Source organism: Megalobrama amblycephala, linkage group LG22 (genome assembly GCF_018812025.1).
Source record: "Megalobrama amblycephala isolate DHTTF-2021 linkage group LG22, ASM1881202v1, whole genome shotgun sequence".
NCBI classification, from domain to species: Eukaryota; Metazoa; Chordata; class Actinopteri; order Cypriniformes; family Xenocyprididae; genus Megalobrama; species Megalobrama amblycephala.
Genome location: NC_063065.1, coordinates 17,429,495 through 17,444,913, shown reverse-complemented (window position 1 = coordinate 17,444,913; position 15,419 = coordinate 17,429,495). Strand labels below are relative to the sequence as shown.

Genomic DNA, 15,419 nt, shown 5'->3' with positions numbered 1-15,419 from the left:
CTTGATACACAGTGAAACGAACGATGGTGTCGGATTTTCTGTATCAATTCCAGCGTGATTTCTCGTCATTTTGAAGTGCATGCAAAAGCCACTTTTCAGGCTGAACGGTTATTAGAATAGTAAGGAACGGTTCCAGTTGTGTTTCCACCTGAGCCTGGTACGGCACGGCCCGATTACAAACCGTTCTCGGCCTGGAATTCTCAGGCATGGTTGTCTAAGGGGCCGTTCACACAGAACGCGTTTTTCTATTCCAATGCGCTACTTTCCCATTGTTTTTCTATGTAAACACACGCTTGACGGACGTGCATGACCGTTACGCTCGCGTCTCGCGTCTTTTGCAGCGCCTCACACATGAGCGCCGCGTTTTTAAGACGCCGTGTCAAGTTAAAAGAATTTCAACTTTTACACGCAGCGCAGCTCATCAATGTCAGTTCCAAAACAGTGGACCAATCAGAAGAACTTGGAGGTGGGGCAAGCGTTGCGAGTTGGCATGACAACTGTTTTATTTAATGGCAACATGGCGGAGGAGGCGCTCATTATTATCTTATTTTCTTTTTTTCCATGTCAAAACTTGTATCTGTAAATTCTGCAGTTGGCCTATTTCTATTATTTCCGTTATTGTCGTTATTGCATCACGTCTCAAAGGTGCGTCTCAAGACTCTCGCGTTCTATGCTGCGCTTTTTTTAAAACCACTCCTGAGCGTTTTTAGACGCAAAGTTTTTAAACGCGTTCTGTGTGAACGGCCCCTAACTGTGCTAATTCGTGCTGGTAGAATCCATAAAGTGACATCGTCACTCAGGATTGGTCACTTGTTTGTTGCCTGGCTACCAGTTTCTCTGTAGCTGGCTAAACACACTATTTAAGCAACGTAAACACAAATTAATAATAAGATTGAAAGAAACATCTGATCATTCTCCATAACGTGGTCGTTATTTACATCTCATATCATCAGTAAACTGTTGTTACCAAGGCAACGACTGATGCTTTTGTATTACATTCAAAAGAGTGGCCGTTATCAGCCCCACAGTGGAAAATGAAACCGTAACCATACCAGCTGGCTCGGATCGGCACAGAATGGAACGGTTATGCAATGAGAATCATTCGGCCGAACGGTGGAAAAGTGGCTAAAGTGAATTTGCAGCACTGAAAACAACGTCTTCAGCATGAACCACCCTTATTCAGTCTCAGCTACAACCAAGGTTGCCAGGTTTTCACAACAAAACCAGCCAAATTTCTACTCAAAACTAGCCCAATCGCGTCTCAGGGTGGGTCCCCCAGTAAAAATCACATTTCTGGGGGCTACAATCCATGTTTTTGGTGGGATCCCCTGTAAAAATCTAATTTCACGAGCTAAATATCACGTTATTTGGGGCTGATTCAACCCGCGGATATGAAAAACAACCCGCAGCAACAGTGTTATAGCACTCTAAAAAATGCTGGGTTAAAAACAACCCAAGTTGGGTTGAAAATGGACAAACCCAGCAATTGGGTTGTTTTAACCCAGCGGTAGGGTTAAATGTTTGCCCAACCTGCTGGGTAGTTTTATTTAACTCAACTATTGTTTAAAAATTACTGTATTGCTTAATTAATTAATTGCTTATTAATAAATTTATATTAATAAACTATTAAATTTATATTAATAAAATATTAAAGCTTATTAGTAAACATTCACCTTTTGTCTATTATTGTTGCCTCTAATTGCATCTGGTTTTTAATTTCCCAACTATTTTGGGCTCATTTTAAGCTAGCCATATAGCAATTTTTAAACAATAGTTGGTTTAAATAAAACTACCCAGCAGGTTGGGCAAACATTTAACCCAACCGCTGGGTTAAAACAACCCAATCGCTGGGTTTGTCCATTTTCAACCCAACATGGGTTGTTTTTAACCTAGCATTTTTTGGACTTGGCAACACTGGCTGCAACTATAGTGTTTGAGGGCTGGTCAAAAAAGACATCATTTGCGGGCAGCCAGTGAAGACCATAGACTGGCATTATGCAATTTTGTTACATTGTATGTAACAAAAAGTGAGACTGAATTTGCTGACAACTCATTTGAGCAGTTCAGAATCGATTCTTTCTTTTAGGAGACAATAACTTTATTTGTCGTGAACTTTGACCTTTAAAACTTTGCAGACCTTTTATATTCACAAACATCTACATGTTGAATATATTTAGATGATTTTTAAAAAAAATATATTTAAAAGTACGTTTGACAGACAGAGCCAACAGAGCAAGTGTTTTCTTCCACTAATTTTTCCCACACAAAAGTCTTATAGCAGAATAGTCATTTGGACTAGAAAGCATTATGTCATCTCAGTGTAATGAAAACAAAATCATGTTACATTACACTGAACAGACTTGCGTGACATCTTGATGTAGTCTGCCTGGTCTTCGTCAAAGCCTTGTTGAACAGATGGATGATGTCATTGGCTGTTCTGTGAAGATTACACAGCTCTGGGCGCAGTCATCGTCCAGCGGGGCTGCATCACAGTGGAGGTGGACTCCAGATCCAGACCATGGTGGAATCCAGTTTCCAGGTGTTGTTGAAGCTGGATGTCAATGAGTGCGGAACAGAAGAGGGGCTGCAGTCTGTGATCACCCAGCCCCAGATGCAGACGTATATATACACACACACACACAGACAGGCAGGGCATCCGCAGCGTGGAGAGAAACATACACTGAGAGAGAAGAAGGCTGGCATTTTGGAAGAAGTGAGAAACACTTGATAGCAAACACTGATCTGGCAGGTAATGTTTGATTTTTGTACTGCAGCATTGAGGGCTCTGAATGAGAAGGTGGACTGTGTTAGTTTTCCAGGGTGAAGGATGCCGTACATGTGTTTGTGTGTTACGTTATGTGTTATGTTTATATCATCCAGTGATCACTCACAGTAGTCTTTCATGTATTTCTGTACTTAATATTGTAATAGTGTATTATAGGATTGTTTGATTTAATGATTTGCTGGGTAGATTCTCTGCATTGCTGAAATGTGTGTGTGGTGCAGGTAGTGTAAGGTGGTGTTTGCCCTTTCCAAGGGTGGCTGATGGAAGTACAAGTAGAAACACAGAGGGGTGAATTCACAAAATGTGTGTTATTTTTCTGCGTAGTAGGTATTTCAGCACAAAAACCTGCATCTTGCATGCAATCCAATTTTTTAAAAAAAGGGTGTTTATATAAAAGGGTAAAATAATGCTGTGCTGTTAGTGTGTAGTTGTGTAAATAAATATATATATATATATATATATATATATATATATATATATATATATATATATATATATATATATATAATATGTGACCCTGGACCACAAAACCAATCATAAGTCGTACAGGTATATTTGATATTTCGTAGCAATAGCCAACAATACATTGTATAGCTTAAAAATTATCGATTTTTCTTTGATGCCAAAAATCATTCTGATATTAAGTAAAGATCATGTTCCATGCAAATATTTTGTAAATTTCCTACCATAAATTTATAAAAAAAAATAATTTTGTAAGTAATATGTGTTGCTAAGGACTTAATTTGGACAAATTTAAAGGCGATTTTATTGCACCATTGGATTCCAAATTTTCAAATAGTTGTATTTCAGCCAAATATTGTCCCTAACAAACCATACATTAGTGAAAGCTTATTTATTCATCTTTCAAATCTCAATTTCAAAAAATATGAATGGTTTTGTGGTCCTGACCCTGGACCACAAAACCAATCATAAGTCGTACAGGTATATTTGATATTTGTAGCAATAGCCAACAATACATTGTATAGCTTAAAATTATCGATTTTTCTTTGATGCCAAAAATCATTCTGATATTAAGTAAAGATCATGTTCCATGCAAATATTTTGTAAATTTCCTACCATAAATTTATAAAAAAAAATAATTTTGTAAGTAATATGTGTTGCTAAGGACTTAATTTGGACAAATTTAAAGGCGATTTTATTGCACCATTGGATTCCAAATTTTCAAATAGTATTTCAGCCAAATATTGTCCCTAACAAACCATACATTAGTGAAAGTTATCTTTATTATTTATATATATATATATATATATATATATATATATATATATATATATATATATATATATATATATATATATATATATATATATATAAAACAGCTGCTCGAACACATTTCCTTTCTATTTAAATAATGGATTGCACCTTGTAAGTTTTGCATTTTTAAGTGCCAGTTTAGGTACCCGGGCTGCAGTGGGTGGAACGATGCTGTACAGTCCTAGTAAAGTACGCCAGATTGCATTAGTCTGCTGCATACTGGGGGAATTGCTTTGTGCAAATTGTGTTTAGCAATAATAATTGTTGTGGGCACTTTTGCATTTTTACATGATTTGCATAATTCCTTAAGTGAATATAGCTGTGTGTTTCCTGAGGAACGTGCCTTTGCTGCGTGTATTTCAGAGGTTGCTCTCTGATCCTGTTGTCACGTGACGGCTGACAGGTGTTGTTCTGTCTAAATCTGTTAGCACATGGTGCATGGAGCAAGATCTGAAGATTGGTCCCTCCCATTCATCCTTCACAGCACAGAGCAAATAACATTTGTACGAGAAATAAAAACAGGTGAAATGAAATGTTCGGCCATCATGATGTGTTGACAGTGTGTCATTATAATTCGCATTATCACTTTTTCTTTGGGTCCAGCACCTCCCACCTCCCTCTCTCACACACTCCTGCTACATCAGCTTCCATTTGTTACCATGGAAACACTTTCATCCCACCCTTTCTCCTATCTTCCAACCCATCTATCAAAAGACAGTCTTCAATCCCTCGTTTGCACCCTCTTTCCCTGTCTCTCCCCCGCAATAATGGTCCCTACCAGGGTAGCAGTGTTTACTTTAATGTCTCATAAATAATTCATCACGGTTCTCAGCAGCTCATAGACAAAAGGGCTGTTAAAATAATTTTATGGCTATTCAAATAACAGTTTTACTTGTATAACAGCTTTACTGCATAATTCTACATATCACTTCTCACCATGAAATGGTGTTTTAAAGTGATGTACTGTATTGTGTTGACTGCAATAAGGAATGTGGCGTGTGGAATACAGTATCTGTTGCTTTACAATATGATCAAATATGTATCAAGCCTATCTCGTGTTTGTTTTCTACACTGAACTGGGTTATAAAACAGGGACAAGCATTTACCGTGCGTTCACACCGCCACTGGCGAGAGCGTCAACAGTCGCCTTGGCCGCCCTGCCAACAACGCTGTACTGTTCGTTCAAACCGCCGCCGACGGGAGGGTCAAAGTAAATGACAAGTTGCGTCAACCAATCGGAAGCCTCTCAAGCGAGGACCTCTACATTCCAATTGGTTGCTGCCGAACCGCGTCATAGCTCATTACCATAAAGTCAACTCTCCTCGACGCTCTCACCGTCCAAGACGCGCCGCGCCGCTCTCGCCGGAGCTCGCCGCCGGCTCTCATTGAAAATGAATGACTAGCGTCACTTTGACGCTCTCGCCGCCGGCGGTGTGAACACACAGTTACAGCAGGTGGCTACAGGTGTGGGTGCATTGCAGCATCAGTTAGTGCTTATATATTATTATTAAAATGTAAAGTACTTTTTTTGTTTTTTAGCTATGGATGCCTTTGTTTCCCAGCCATAATTTACTGTTCACTGAACACAAACACACTTAAAGGGATAGTTCACCCAAAAATGAAAATTCTATCGTCATTTACTCCCCCTCAAGTAGTTGCAAGCCTGTATACATTATTTTGTTCTGCTGTACACAAAGGAAGATATTCAGAAGAATGTTTGTAACCCAACAGATCCCACCCCTTATGGCAGTCAATGGGGGGCGAGATCTGCGTGGTTACAAACATTCTTCCGAATATCATTCCTTTGTGTACAGCAGAACAAAGAAATTCATACAGGTTTGAAACAACTTGAGGGGGAGTAAATGACGACAGAATTTTCATTTTTGGGTGAACTATCCCTTTAATGCCATGGTGTTGCTTTAGTACAAAGCTGGGTGGGAGGGGGAGACACCAACACCAGCAGGTCACACCTTCATATCAGACGGATCTTGACCTTGAATCTAATTAGCCTGAATCTTTTTTCTCTGCACTACACTAAAAGCGCCATGCGCACTCTAAGATCAACAGGAAGCAGTCAACCTGCTGTAATCGTCTGATTTTATTGATCAGTCATTCACAGGAAGATAAACAACAGGATTTGGGTGTTTAAAGAAGCAGGACACAATGAAATTTTAGTCTAATTTGTAAAAAAAAACAGTGTTTGTTTGTTCCTGTAACTATGACTGGGGAGTAAAGTTTGTGGCGTTGAGAAACAAAGAATCTGCAGTGCTCCCTCCTCCCTGTTAATGCAGAACTGTGGCTGATTCGAGCTTGCAGTAAAAAACATTCATCAATGGGGTTAAAACCTTGTATTGAAGGTCCAGTTTGCACAAAACAAGGGGTAATGTAAGTGCAAATACTGCAGCGTGTCCCTAATAATCAGAGCATCATGAAGCGCGAGGGAGAAATCTCGAGAGCTTTCCACCTGAATTTGCAGCAGCAACAATCAGTCAATTCTCATAAATATTCCAGCCACGTTTCACGCCTCTGAGGAGCCAATATACAGCAGAACGTGTTATATTTCATACAACAAACATGAACCTGAATAGTCAAAGGTTTTATGTGTTTTCTGCAGAAACCACATAATACTTTAAGGTAGATTTTTTATCAGAATGTGACAAGAATTATAATAGTTTAATATGCCATGCTTATATATATATATATAATCTCTCATCATATATAACTCTCTCATTTCATATTCTGGTCATTTAAGGCAACGGCAGTAACTGAATTTAATGAGATAATTCACATCAGAGATGTAGCGTCTCTACAGGTCTGTTGTTTCTAATTAGCCTAGTCGCTTCACATTGAAAAACAGATCACTGAAACTCAAACCGATCATATTTTGTGTGTTGGTATTCATAGACGTCTTGCGGAAAATTAACAAATGTTCTGTCTGTCATGTGCCTGCATGAACCTGAGATTCAGACTGATTCGTGAGGATTTCATCACATTTCCTTGTTTCTACTGAGCTGAAAGATTGACTTTAGTTGTATGAGGAGGCTATTTCTTTTTGCTGCATGGGGGGAAAAATCCCATTTTGGCCCTTTCAGACCTAGCATGTGAAATATTTTGGTATTTGTGGCTTATTATTTATGGGTTTATTTAGCTAATGTTTGTTGACTTTCATTAGTATAGCACGTGAACATAAAACTTCTTAGATATTTTTTTGAAGGTGGCATTTTGAACTTTGACTGAATGAATTTGAATGAATGAGGAATAAGAATTAAAAAAAAAAAAAAAAAAAAAAAAGTAATACAAATTACACTTCATTGTGCATCTTAAGTTTCAGAAATTTAATTGCGATTTAAAGTTGGCATGAGGTTGAAGTTGTGATAGTCTTTTTTTCCCTATTGTGATGTAGGGTGTATTCAGGGTGATTGGAACACTTTTTGCCATTGAGATGAAATTGGAATACGTGTCCCAATCAACCTGAATTCATCCTATATATAAATGAAACAGCTTCTGGAAGGAGATTGGTGAGATTGGAATGGGGATTTGATATCACTTTCGGGAATTGATTGGATCGTAGGAAGTTGCGTACCATATTATGGACGGATATCTTTGCAGTCAGTTGCAGAGGAGCTTTAGTCCCACCCTCCACCGCATACACAAATCATGAAGAGAAGAGATGACTTTTCAAGGGGAAGGGGAGGTTAACATTATTGATTAAAGATTGTGGGTGTATATGATTTATTTTAAATGTATGATGTGCACAGATAAATCATTTATAATAAGAATTCAACATTCTGTAAAAAAAATAAAATTACATAAATAAATAAAAATTGTCAAATTTGGTTTCATGGCAACTTTAAAATGTATTCTCACTATATGGCGCACAACCACTGATATGCTTTTGATATGCATACCAATACTGCCAAAGCTGTAAAAACTGTTTTACTGTGATACTCTGAATCAAAAAATCATCATCCCTAAGAGGTGTTCTTGATGCACAACATAGAAAGCTTGCTTTGTTTTTTTTATCCATTGTTCTCTTTGTGTGTTTTTTTATGTAGAGAGTGTGTGTACTTTACCTCTGGCTGTGGTGAGAGAAAGCTGAATTTAGCTGCACGCCGCAGATGCTTTGAAGAGGTTTAGTCTGTAATGTGCAGCAGTTAGACTTTTGTCTGTGTTGTATGTCTGTGTTTGGTGCAGGGTGTTCGGCAGGCTGCACTTTGAAGGTACCAGGATATCTGACTGTGCCTGAAGACAAAAAAAGAAGGGGGAGAGAACAGAGTAGAACTGTAATATAAAGTGTTTTATTAAAAAATGCCTGAGCACTGGGTTTTAATCTTATGTCACGAGTCGGGATTACTTGTAGAGTGTAAAGATTGGTTTTGACAGTTGAGCAGCAATCAAGGTTTCACGAGTTCACATATCCATATAATTAAATAAAGTTATGCGTATTTGGCGTGCTGTCCAGGGAGAGGGCTCCGAGCTCTGAATTTTGGCCCGAACCCAGAGTACTCCCTCCGGTGTGGTGAAAGTAGATAGAACTATAAGTGAGGAGATGGGGTGGAGGAGGGATGCTGATAAACTCTCAGATGAACAGAAGTAAGTCTGCTGAATTTATACCTTTTGACATTGGTTGAGTTGATTAACTAAATGCTCTCCACCTGTACTAATTAGGTTAATTATCTAAACTTGCTCCTCCTGAATTTTGTTAATAAAACATCATTTAAAGGGGTAGTTCACCCAAAAAAGAAAATTATGTCATTGTTTTTTTCATTTTGTCTTCTTGGGAGCATAAATGAAGATATTTTGAAGAATGTACTGGTTGCTCTTATCAAAAAGGCAATTAAAATATCATGAAATTGGTGCATAAGACTTATATTCCAAGCCCTCTGAAGTCATGTGATGTGTGAGGAACCAACCTATAACACAAGAGGCAAGGAAGGCAGGCATGTTTAATAACAAAATAAAACAGGAACCAAGGAACACAAAAGACAGGAGCACAAGAAGACAAGAAACCAGAATGCAAGAAAAACATGAGAATGCCAATATATGAAAAACAACTGAAAACTAACACAACAAACACCAGTCCAAAATCGCATGCTGTTTTGTTTGAAACTTATTTCATGACCGTTTAAAAGTATGTTCTTTATAGTACGAATATGTGTAGTTTGAATGAAATTCAGACATACTATATCCACAGTGTTGTCACTGTCATGTGAAAAATTGCATCCGTTTCTGTGGCTTCATGTGATAATAAAGTGTCCATCAAATGCACATTTCAGAAGTAGTAGGTTCATCCAGGTACTTTTCAGCTACTGTTTTTTCGAATACTATGTATTCAGACATACTACTTGGCGTACTGTTTTTCTCATACTATTTAGTAGGGAAGTATTTGATTTCAGATGCAGCGATGGGCTTATGTACACAGGGATAACAAGACACAGGTGCAGATGATGATGGAGTAACAAGGGGAAGCAAAAGAACTACAAAAGGACTACAAAACTAAACGGGAAACTAGAAATAAAGCAAATCAATATAAAACATAAACGTCCAAATGAGAGACATGACAAAACCTTTTTCTTTTTTTTTTGTTCTCCAGCTTTAGAAAATACAATTTTTAGTAGTTTAAGTTAACAATAACAACATTGGATCAAACCAAAATTTAGGTTGTTAACCACTGATAATTTTCTCCTTCAGTGAGCTGAATCATGAACAAATCAAATGATTTTTGTAAACAAGTTCAATCGAAACCAATGTTTGAAACAAATGACTAAATAACCATTTTTATTTTAAGTAAACTATTCATTTAAATATGCAGTACAGTGACACATTGTTTGCATTTAAAATGTGTAAAATCCCATTGAATGGGAATAGTATACATGAAGAGAGTGTTTTTTTCCCCAAGATATTTGTAATGCAAGTGGAAATGATATAGTTCAGATACAGTTGCCCCCTCAAGGTTTTATTTTAGGATGCCATTGTAATGCAGATCTCTTGTACATTATACATGAACAGGCATTGATCTTATCCTTTTATTGCAATGAAATGTAATACATTTCCCGGGACAAGGCTTGGATCAGTTTTCTGCAGTTATCTTGTATTTCAGGCTGTCAGACATTTTGAACATTTAGATGCCGATTATTCTCTTGCTCTTAGTCTAACTTTAGATGCCTATCTGTATCTCTTCTTCCTGCAGAAACTGGTTACATCGATCCAGTGCTTATTGAAAAATACAACACACCCGGGTTTGTGGGTTGCCTGTCCAGAGTGCAGTTCAACAGCATTGCCCCTCTGAAAGCCGCACTGAGGTCCCGTGGTTCTGCACCCGTCTCACACCAGGGTAAACTGGTGGAATCCAACTGCGGAGCATCACCCCTCACTATCCCACCCATGTCTGCTGCAACCGACCCATGGCACCTAGATGCAGGTGAACACATTTACACAACTTAAATAATAACCAAAGAGGCCTTAAAGACCCCCAGTTATGCCTTTTTTGGATATTACCTTTCATTTAGTGTGTAATATAGCTCTTTGTGAATGTATAAGGTCTGCAGAGATTGTCTCCCAAAAGAAAGTCGTCTGTAATTCCAGTCTTACTCCCTGCACAAACCTATGTAGATTTGTAACAAATTTGCATAATGCCAGCCTATGGTCTTCACTGGCTGCCTGTAAATATTGGAAGAGACTGGAAGAGTTTGTTTGTGTTGTTGACATGTCAAAAAGATGCTGTTTTCTGCACTGCAAAAGCAAATCCACTTGAGGACTGATGCTTAATATGATAAGGTAAAACCGACACCATTGTTACTGTTCGTATCACTGTGCATACGAGTGCTGAGGAAGCATCCCGAGCTGAAATTCAGATATAGTAATGGGATTTTCATTTCCAACATGCGATATAAACGGTAGATCAATCACAACAGACTGGGCCATCTGACCAATCAGAGCAGAGCAGGCTCTCAGAAAGGAAGGGTTTAGAGAGGCTTGAATCCTTGAACTGTTTCAGACACTGTGAGAAAAGATGGGATGTCACAATGTATATGATGAGAAGTGTTTTTTGACCTTGAATGCATGTAAAACTATTGTAGGAGACCTCCAAAACAAAATTAGGAACCATTAAAATAGCATAATAGGGGCACTTTAAAGTCTTGAAAATGCACAGAAATCTGGCGTTTCATTTCCAATTCTAGTTTATTGATTGAAGCATTGACCTCAGCGATAAGATCTGTCCACTTTCAACATCTTAGAAAACCACCTACATGTGCCTCCTAACTGCCACTGTTATTGTATTGCTTTCAGTTTGATTTAAACATGAAACACAAATACTGAACGAAAGTTCAATACAGCAGTAGCACATTTTAGATTCGGCTTAAATAAACAGGCTTTCAATTACTGTGCACTGCCATTCTGTAAAAAGGTCAATGGCCAGTTAGTGGACAAAATGGCTTCTGTAAAGACCAATATGCTTCACTCAGCTACAAGTCCATTAGTGCATCAGTTTAAACCATTATATGTGTATCTGACAAACATGTTGAAAATAATTCTGTAGTAGCAGCTCCTTAAAAATTAATCCAGTTGTAAATGTAATGCATTTTGGCAGAGGAAAATCACAATTCAGACTGTTCAGTGTTTTCACATTTATTCATTTTCAGTCTCACTCTTTGAAGATAAGGTTCGATTAGGTGCTTCATATATAGAACCTTTTAGAGGTTCCCATCATGGGATCATTTTCTGGATTTAGTTTTAATTAATTTGTCTTAATTCATTTTTAACTTTTATTAAATTTTATGAATTAAACAGCTTGTAAACATACTTTATCACTAGAAAAACCCATCAAACATGAAGGTATTGTGCAATCATTTAAGACATTTCTCCTTATATAGAACTTTTTTGGCATTAAGGGGTTCTTTAATATTGAGTCAAGAACCCTATGATTCTATATAGAACCCCACTGAAACTTTTTTCCTAAGAGTTCTGTGCTGTACATGTTGTATATTGGCTTGTTTTAGTCTTACATAGCCAGAAATTTACCTAGACATCAAAAGAAGTCGGTGGTTTATAGTGGTCAAGATATGTAAAATGATTATATTGATTATGATTATATTCAGGGCCATTAACACCCGCCAAATGCAGGTGGATTTCAGCAGTGGTGTGTAACGCAGTCACTGCTAGCCACTTTGTAGTGTTAATTTTGTCACCTATTTTTAATTTAGTCTTAGTCTTAGTCTTGTGCCAAATGTCCTTGTTTGTTTTAGTCATATTTAGTCATTCACATATCTTTTTTTGTTAGTCAAGTTTTAGTCGACTAAACGTCTCATCATTTTAGTCTAGTTTTAGTCAAAAGAAAACTCAAGGTATCTTAGTCAAGTCTTAGTCGACTAAAAATCTTTTAATTTTAGTCTAGTTTTAGTCAAAAAATTGTTAGTCTTTTTTTTTTTTTTTTTTAATAACACATTATTACTGAGATTATTACTGATAAACATTTCAGTAAAAAAAGTGTTTCACATATCTCAAACATTGGTTAAATGTCATAATTAACTGACAAAATACACTTGTTGAAAGATTTTTGTTGAATGCAAATGTTAAACGTGTCTGGCTTTCAATTTCTGATTTAGGAGACAAATTCACAAATGGCTCGTCACTCGTGTTCGCTTTGGGTGTTGTGTGTTCAGCAGTTTCGTGTTGCAGCCACAGGCGTATGAGACCTGTAAAGCCTCGTTTACTGCACGCGTGTGCGGCTCGTTACCGCTGCGACGCGGCTACCGGAGCTGATACACGGCCACTCTAGTCAATGCTTGTGTTTACAGCAGCCGCGCCGCGGTGCGTTTGAGAAGCGTCCCAGAAGCGGCTCGACGCGCCGCTTCGCTAAAGATAGGCACCTCGCCTCCAAGATGCAAAGCTCAAATACAAAACAAAAATAATCACCCTGTGTAAACTCCCGCTCATATTTTACATCACTAGAAACTGACGACAAGAGATTCGAAGTTGAAAAACTTGAAATTTCTTTGTTTGAGTTGACATCGCGCAGAGGACGGAACAACACCTTGCCGGAGCCGTAACGAGCCGCACACGCATGCTGTGTAAACAAGGCTTCAACGAGGCTTAACTTGAGCAACAGCGAGAAGCCGCGAACTCGTTCTGAATATTTTAAAGGCGTAACAGCTGATGAAAAAGCAGAGACGATTGTAGACGAAAATGAAGAGAGATTTTATCTTAGTTTTTATTTTATACAAAACATTTTCGTCTCGTCTTTTTTCGTCAACAATAATGCATGTTAATTTAGTCTTAGTCAGCGTTTTTGGACAGTGGTGCAGTCTTGTCATCGTCTCGTCTTAGTCATGAAAAAAAGGTCGTTGACGAACATATTTCATCTAGTCTCGTCTGACGAAATTAACACTACCACTTTGGTGGGTTGAATTTATAATTATACATTTTTCAGTTGTAATCTTTTAAAAAGGCACCTGAAATAATAAACTAAGTGCAATGTAGTGGTCAAAAATATAGATTTTTTTGATACATATCAATACTAAAATATCTGAAAGCTTCCAATACTCATTTTCCACAGAATAGATACATGATACCAGCTGTGCTTTCTCGCTCTCTCATCTCTCCGACAGTGAGTTGACACACAAACCCGCCTCCCCTCACTCACTTGTTTCATTTGCTCCGGATGAATATTGTTGGTGTTACAGGGCTTGAATTTCCATGTGGGATTGTGCGTATTGCGCATAATTTTACTCATTCCCGCAGATTTTGTGCCCACACCCAAAGTGCGCACACATAAAGCCACCTCTCAGTACTAAATTATTATTATTTATTTTTTTGCTGTGCTTAAACAGTCAAATGCACACAAAATAATGTCAAAATGCCGGTCTTGGCGAGTATTCATGTAAACACAGTCAGCTATGTTTTAAGTTAACGTAAACAGTTGAGAAGGAAAATGCATGTGTAACAGAATAATAGATCTGTGTGCCAGGTCTTAAAGTGACAGCAGCCTAATATACCATCTGCCAAATTATGAGATAATATTAAAAATATCTATATGGCAGATTTTCCCTATGGTATCAATGTCACAATTGTGGCTATAGTGAAAATGCTGAGTGGCTAGTAACTTTGGAAAACCACTAGCCACAGTGGCTTGTAAGCAAAAAATGTTAATGTCATCCTTGATTATATTAATATATGAATATATGTTTTATTATCAATAAATGTCCAGTACTAAAATTCTATACTATTTTGTCTAAAGCCATTTAGAAAAATGATAAACCCCTAATCCTAACCCAAAAAACTAAAATCAATCATTTTAAATGCTACAAGTGAATTTAGGCCTCACATCATTATAATATACAGTAAAAGAAATGGATTTTCATTTTGATATATTTGCTAAAGTTATTAAATGATTTGTGTTTTTAAAGGTGCCCTAGAATTGAAAATTGAATTTACCTCGGCATAGTTAAATAATTAGAGTTCTGTACATGGAAATGACATACAGTGAGTCTCAAACTCCATTGTTTCCTCCTTCTTATGTAAATTTGATTTTTGAAAAGAATCTCAACATAACACAGACTGTGATACAACAGTCGGGATCATTAATATGTACGCCCCCAATATTTGCATATACCAGCCCATGTTCAAGGCATTAGACAAGCCAGTATTAACGTCTGGATCTGTGCACAGCTGAATCAACAGACTTTATGCAGGTAAGCAAGCAAGGACAATAACGAAAAATGGCAGATGGAGCAATAATAACTGACATGATCCATGATATCATGATATTTTTAGTGATATTTGTAAACTGTCTTTCTAAATGTTTCGGTAGCATGTTAGCATGTTGCTAATGTACTGTTAAATGTGATTAAAGTTACCATTGTTTCTTACTGTATTCAGGGAACCAGAGCCATGTCGTTATTTTCATTATTAAACACTTGCAGTCTGTGTAATTCATAAACACAACTTCATTCTTTATAAATCTCTCAGTGTAACGTTAGCTTTAGCCCTGTTAGCCACGGAGCATAGCCTCAAACTCATTCAGAATCAAATGTAAACATCCAAATAAATACTATACTTACATGATCTGATATGCTGCACGACAAACACTTTGTAAAGATCCATTTTGAGGGTTATATTAGCTGTGTGAACTTTGTTTATGCAATGTATTATAGAGTTGCGAGCTTGGGGCGGGGAGCGCGAGCATTTAAAGGGGCCACACACTGAATCGGCGCATTTATGCCCCAAAATAGGCAGTTAAAAAACTGAATTAAAAAAAATCTATGGGGTATTTTAAGATGAAACTTCACAGACACATTCAGGGGACACCTTAGACTTACATTACATCTTGTGAAAAAGCATTCTAGGGCACCTTTAAAGA

General features: G+C 37.5%; 1 protein-coding gene across 1 annotated transcript in view; it reads left to right on the top strand.

The window, feature by feature from the left end:
* cntnap2a (contactin associated protein 2a) overlaps nt 1-15,419 on the top strand; it is a 445,145-nt gene that overhangs the window by 426,168 nt on the left and 3,558 nt on the right. The window contains exon 22 of the mRNA XM_048174365.1: nt 10,251-10,481. Coding sequence (XP_048030322.1) covers nt 10,251-10,481 — 231 coding nt within the window. The remainder of the gene's footprint in view (nt 1-10,250; nt 10,482-15,419) is intronic.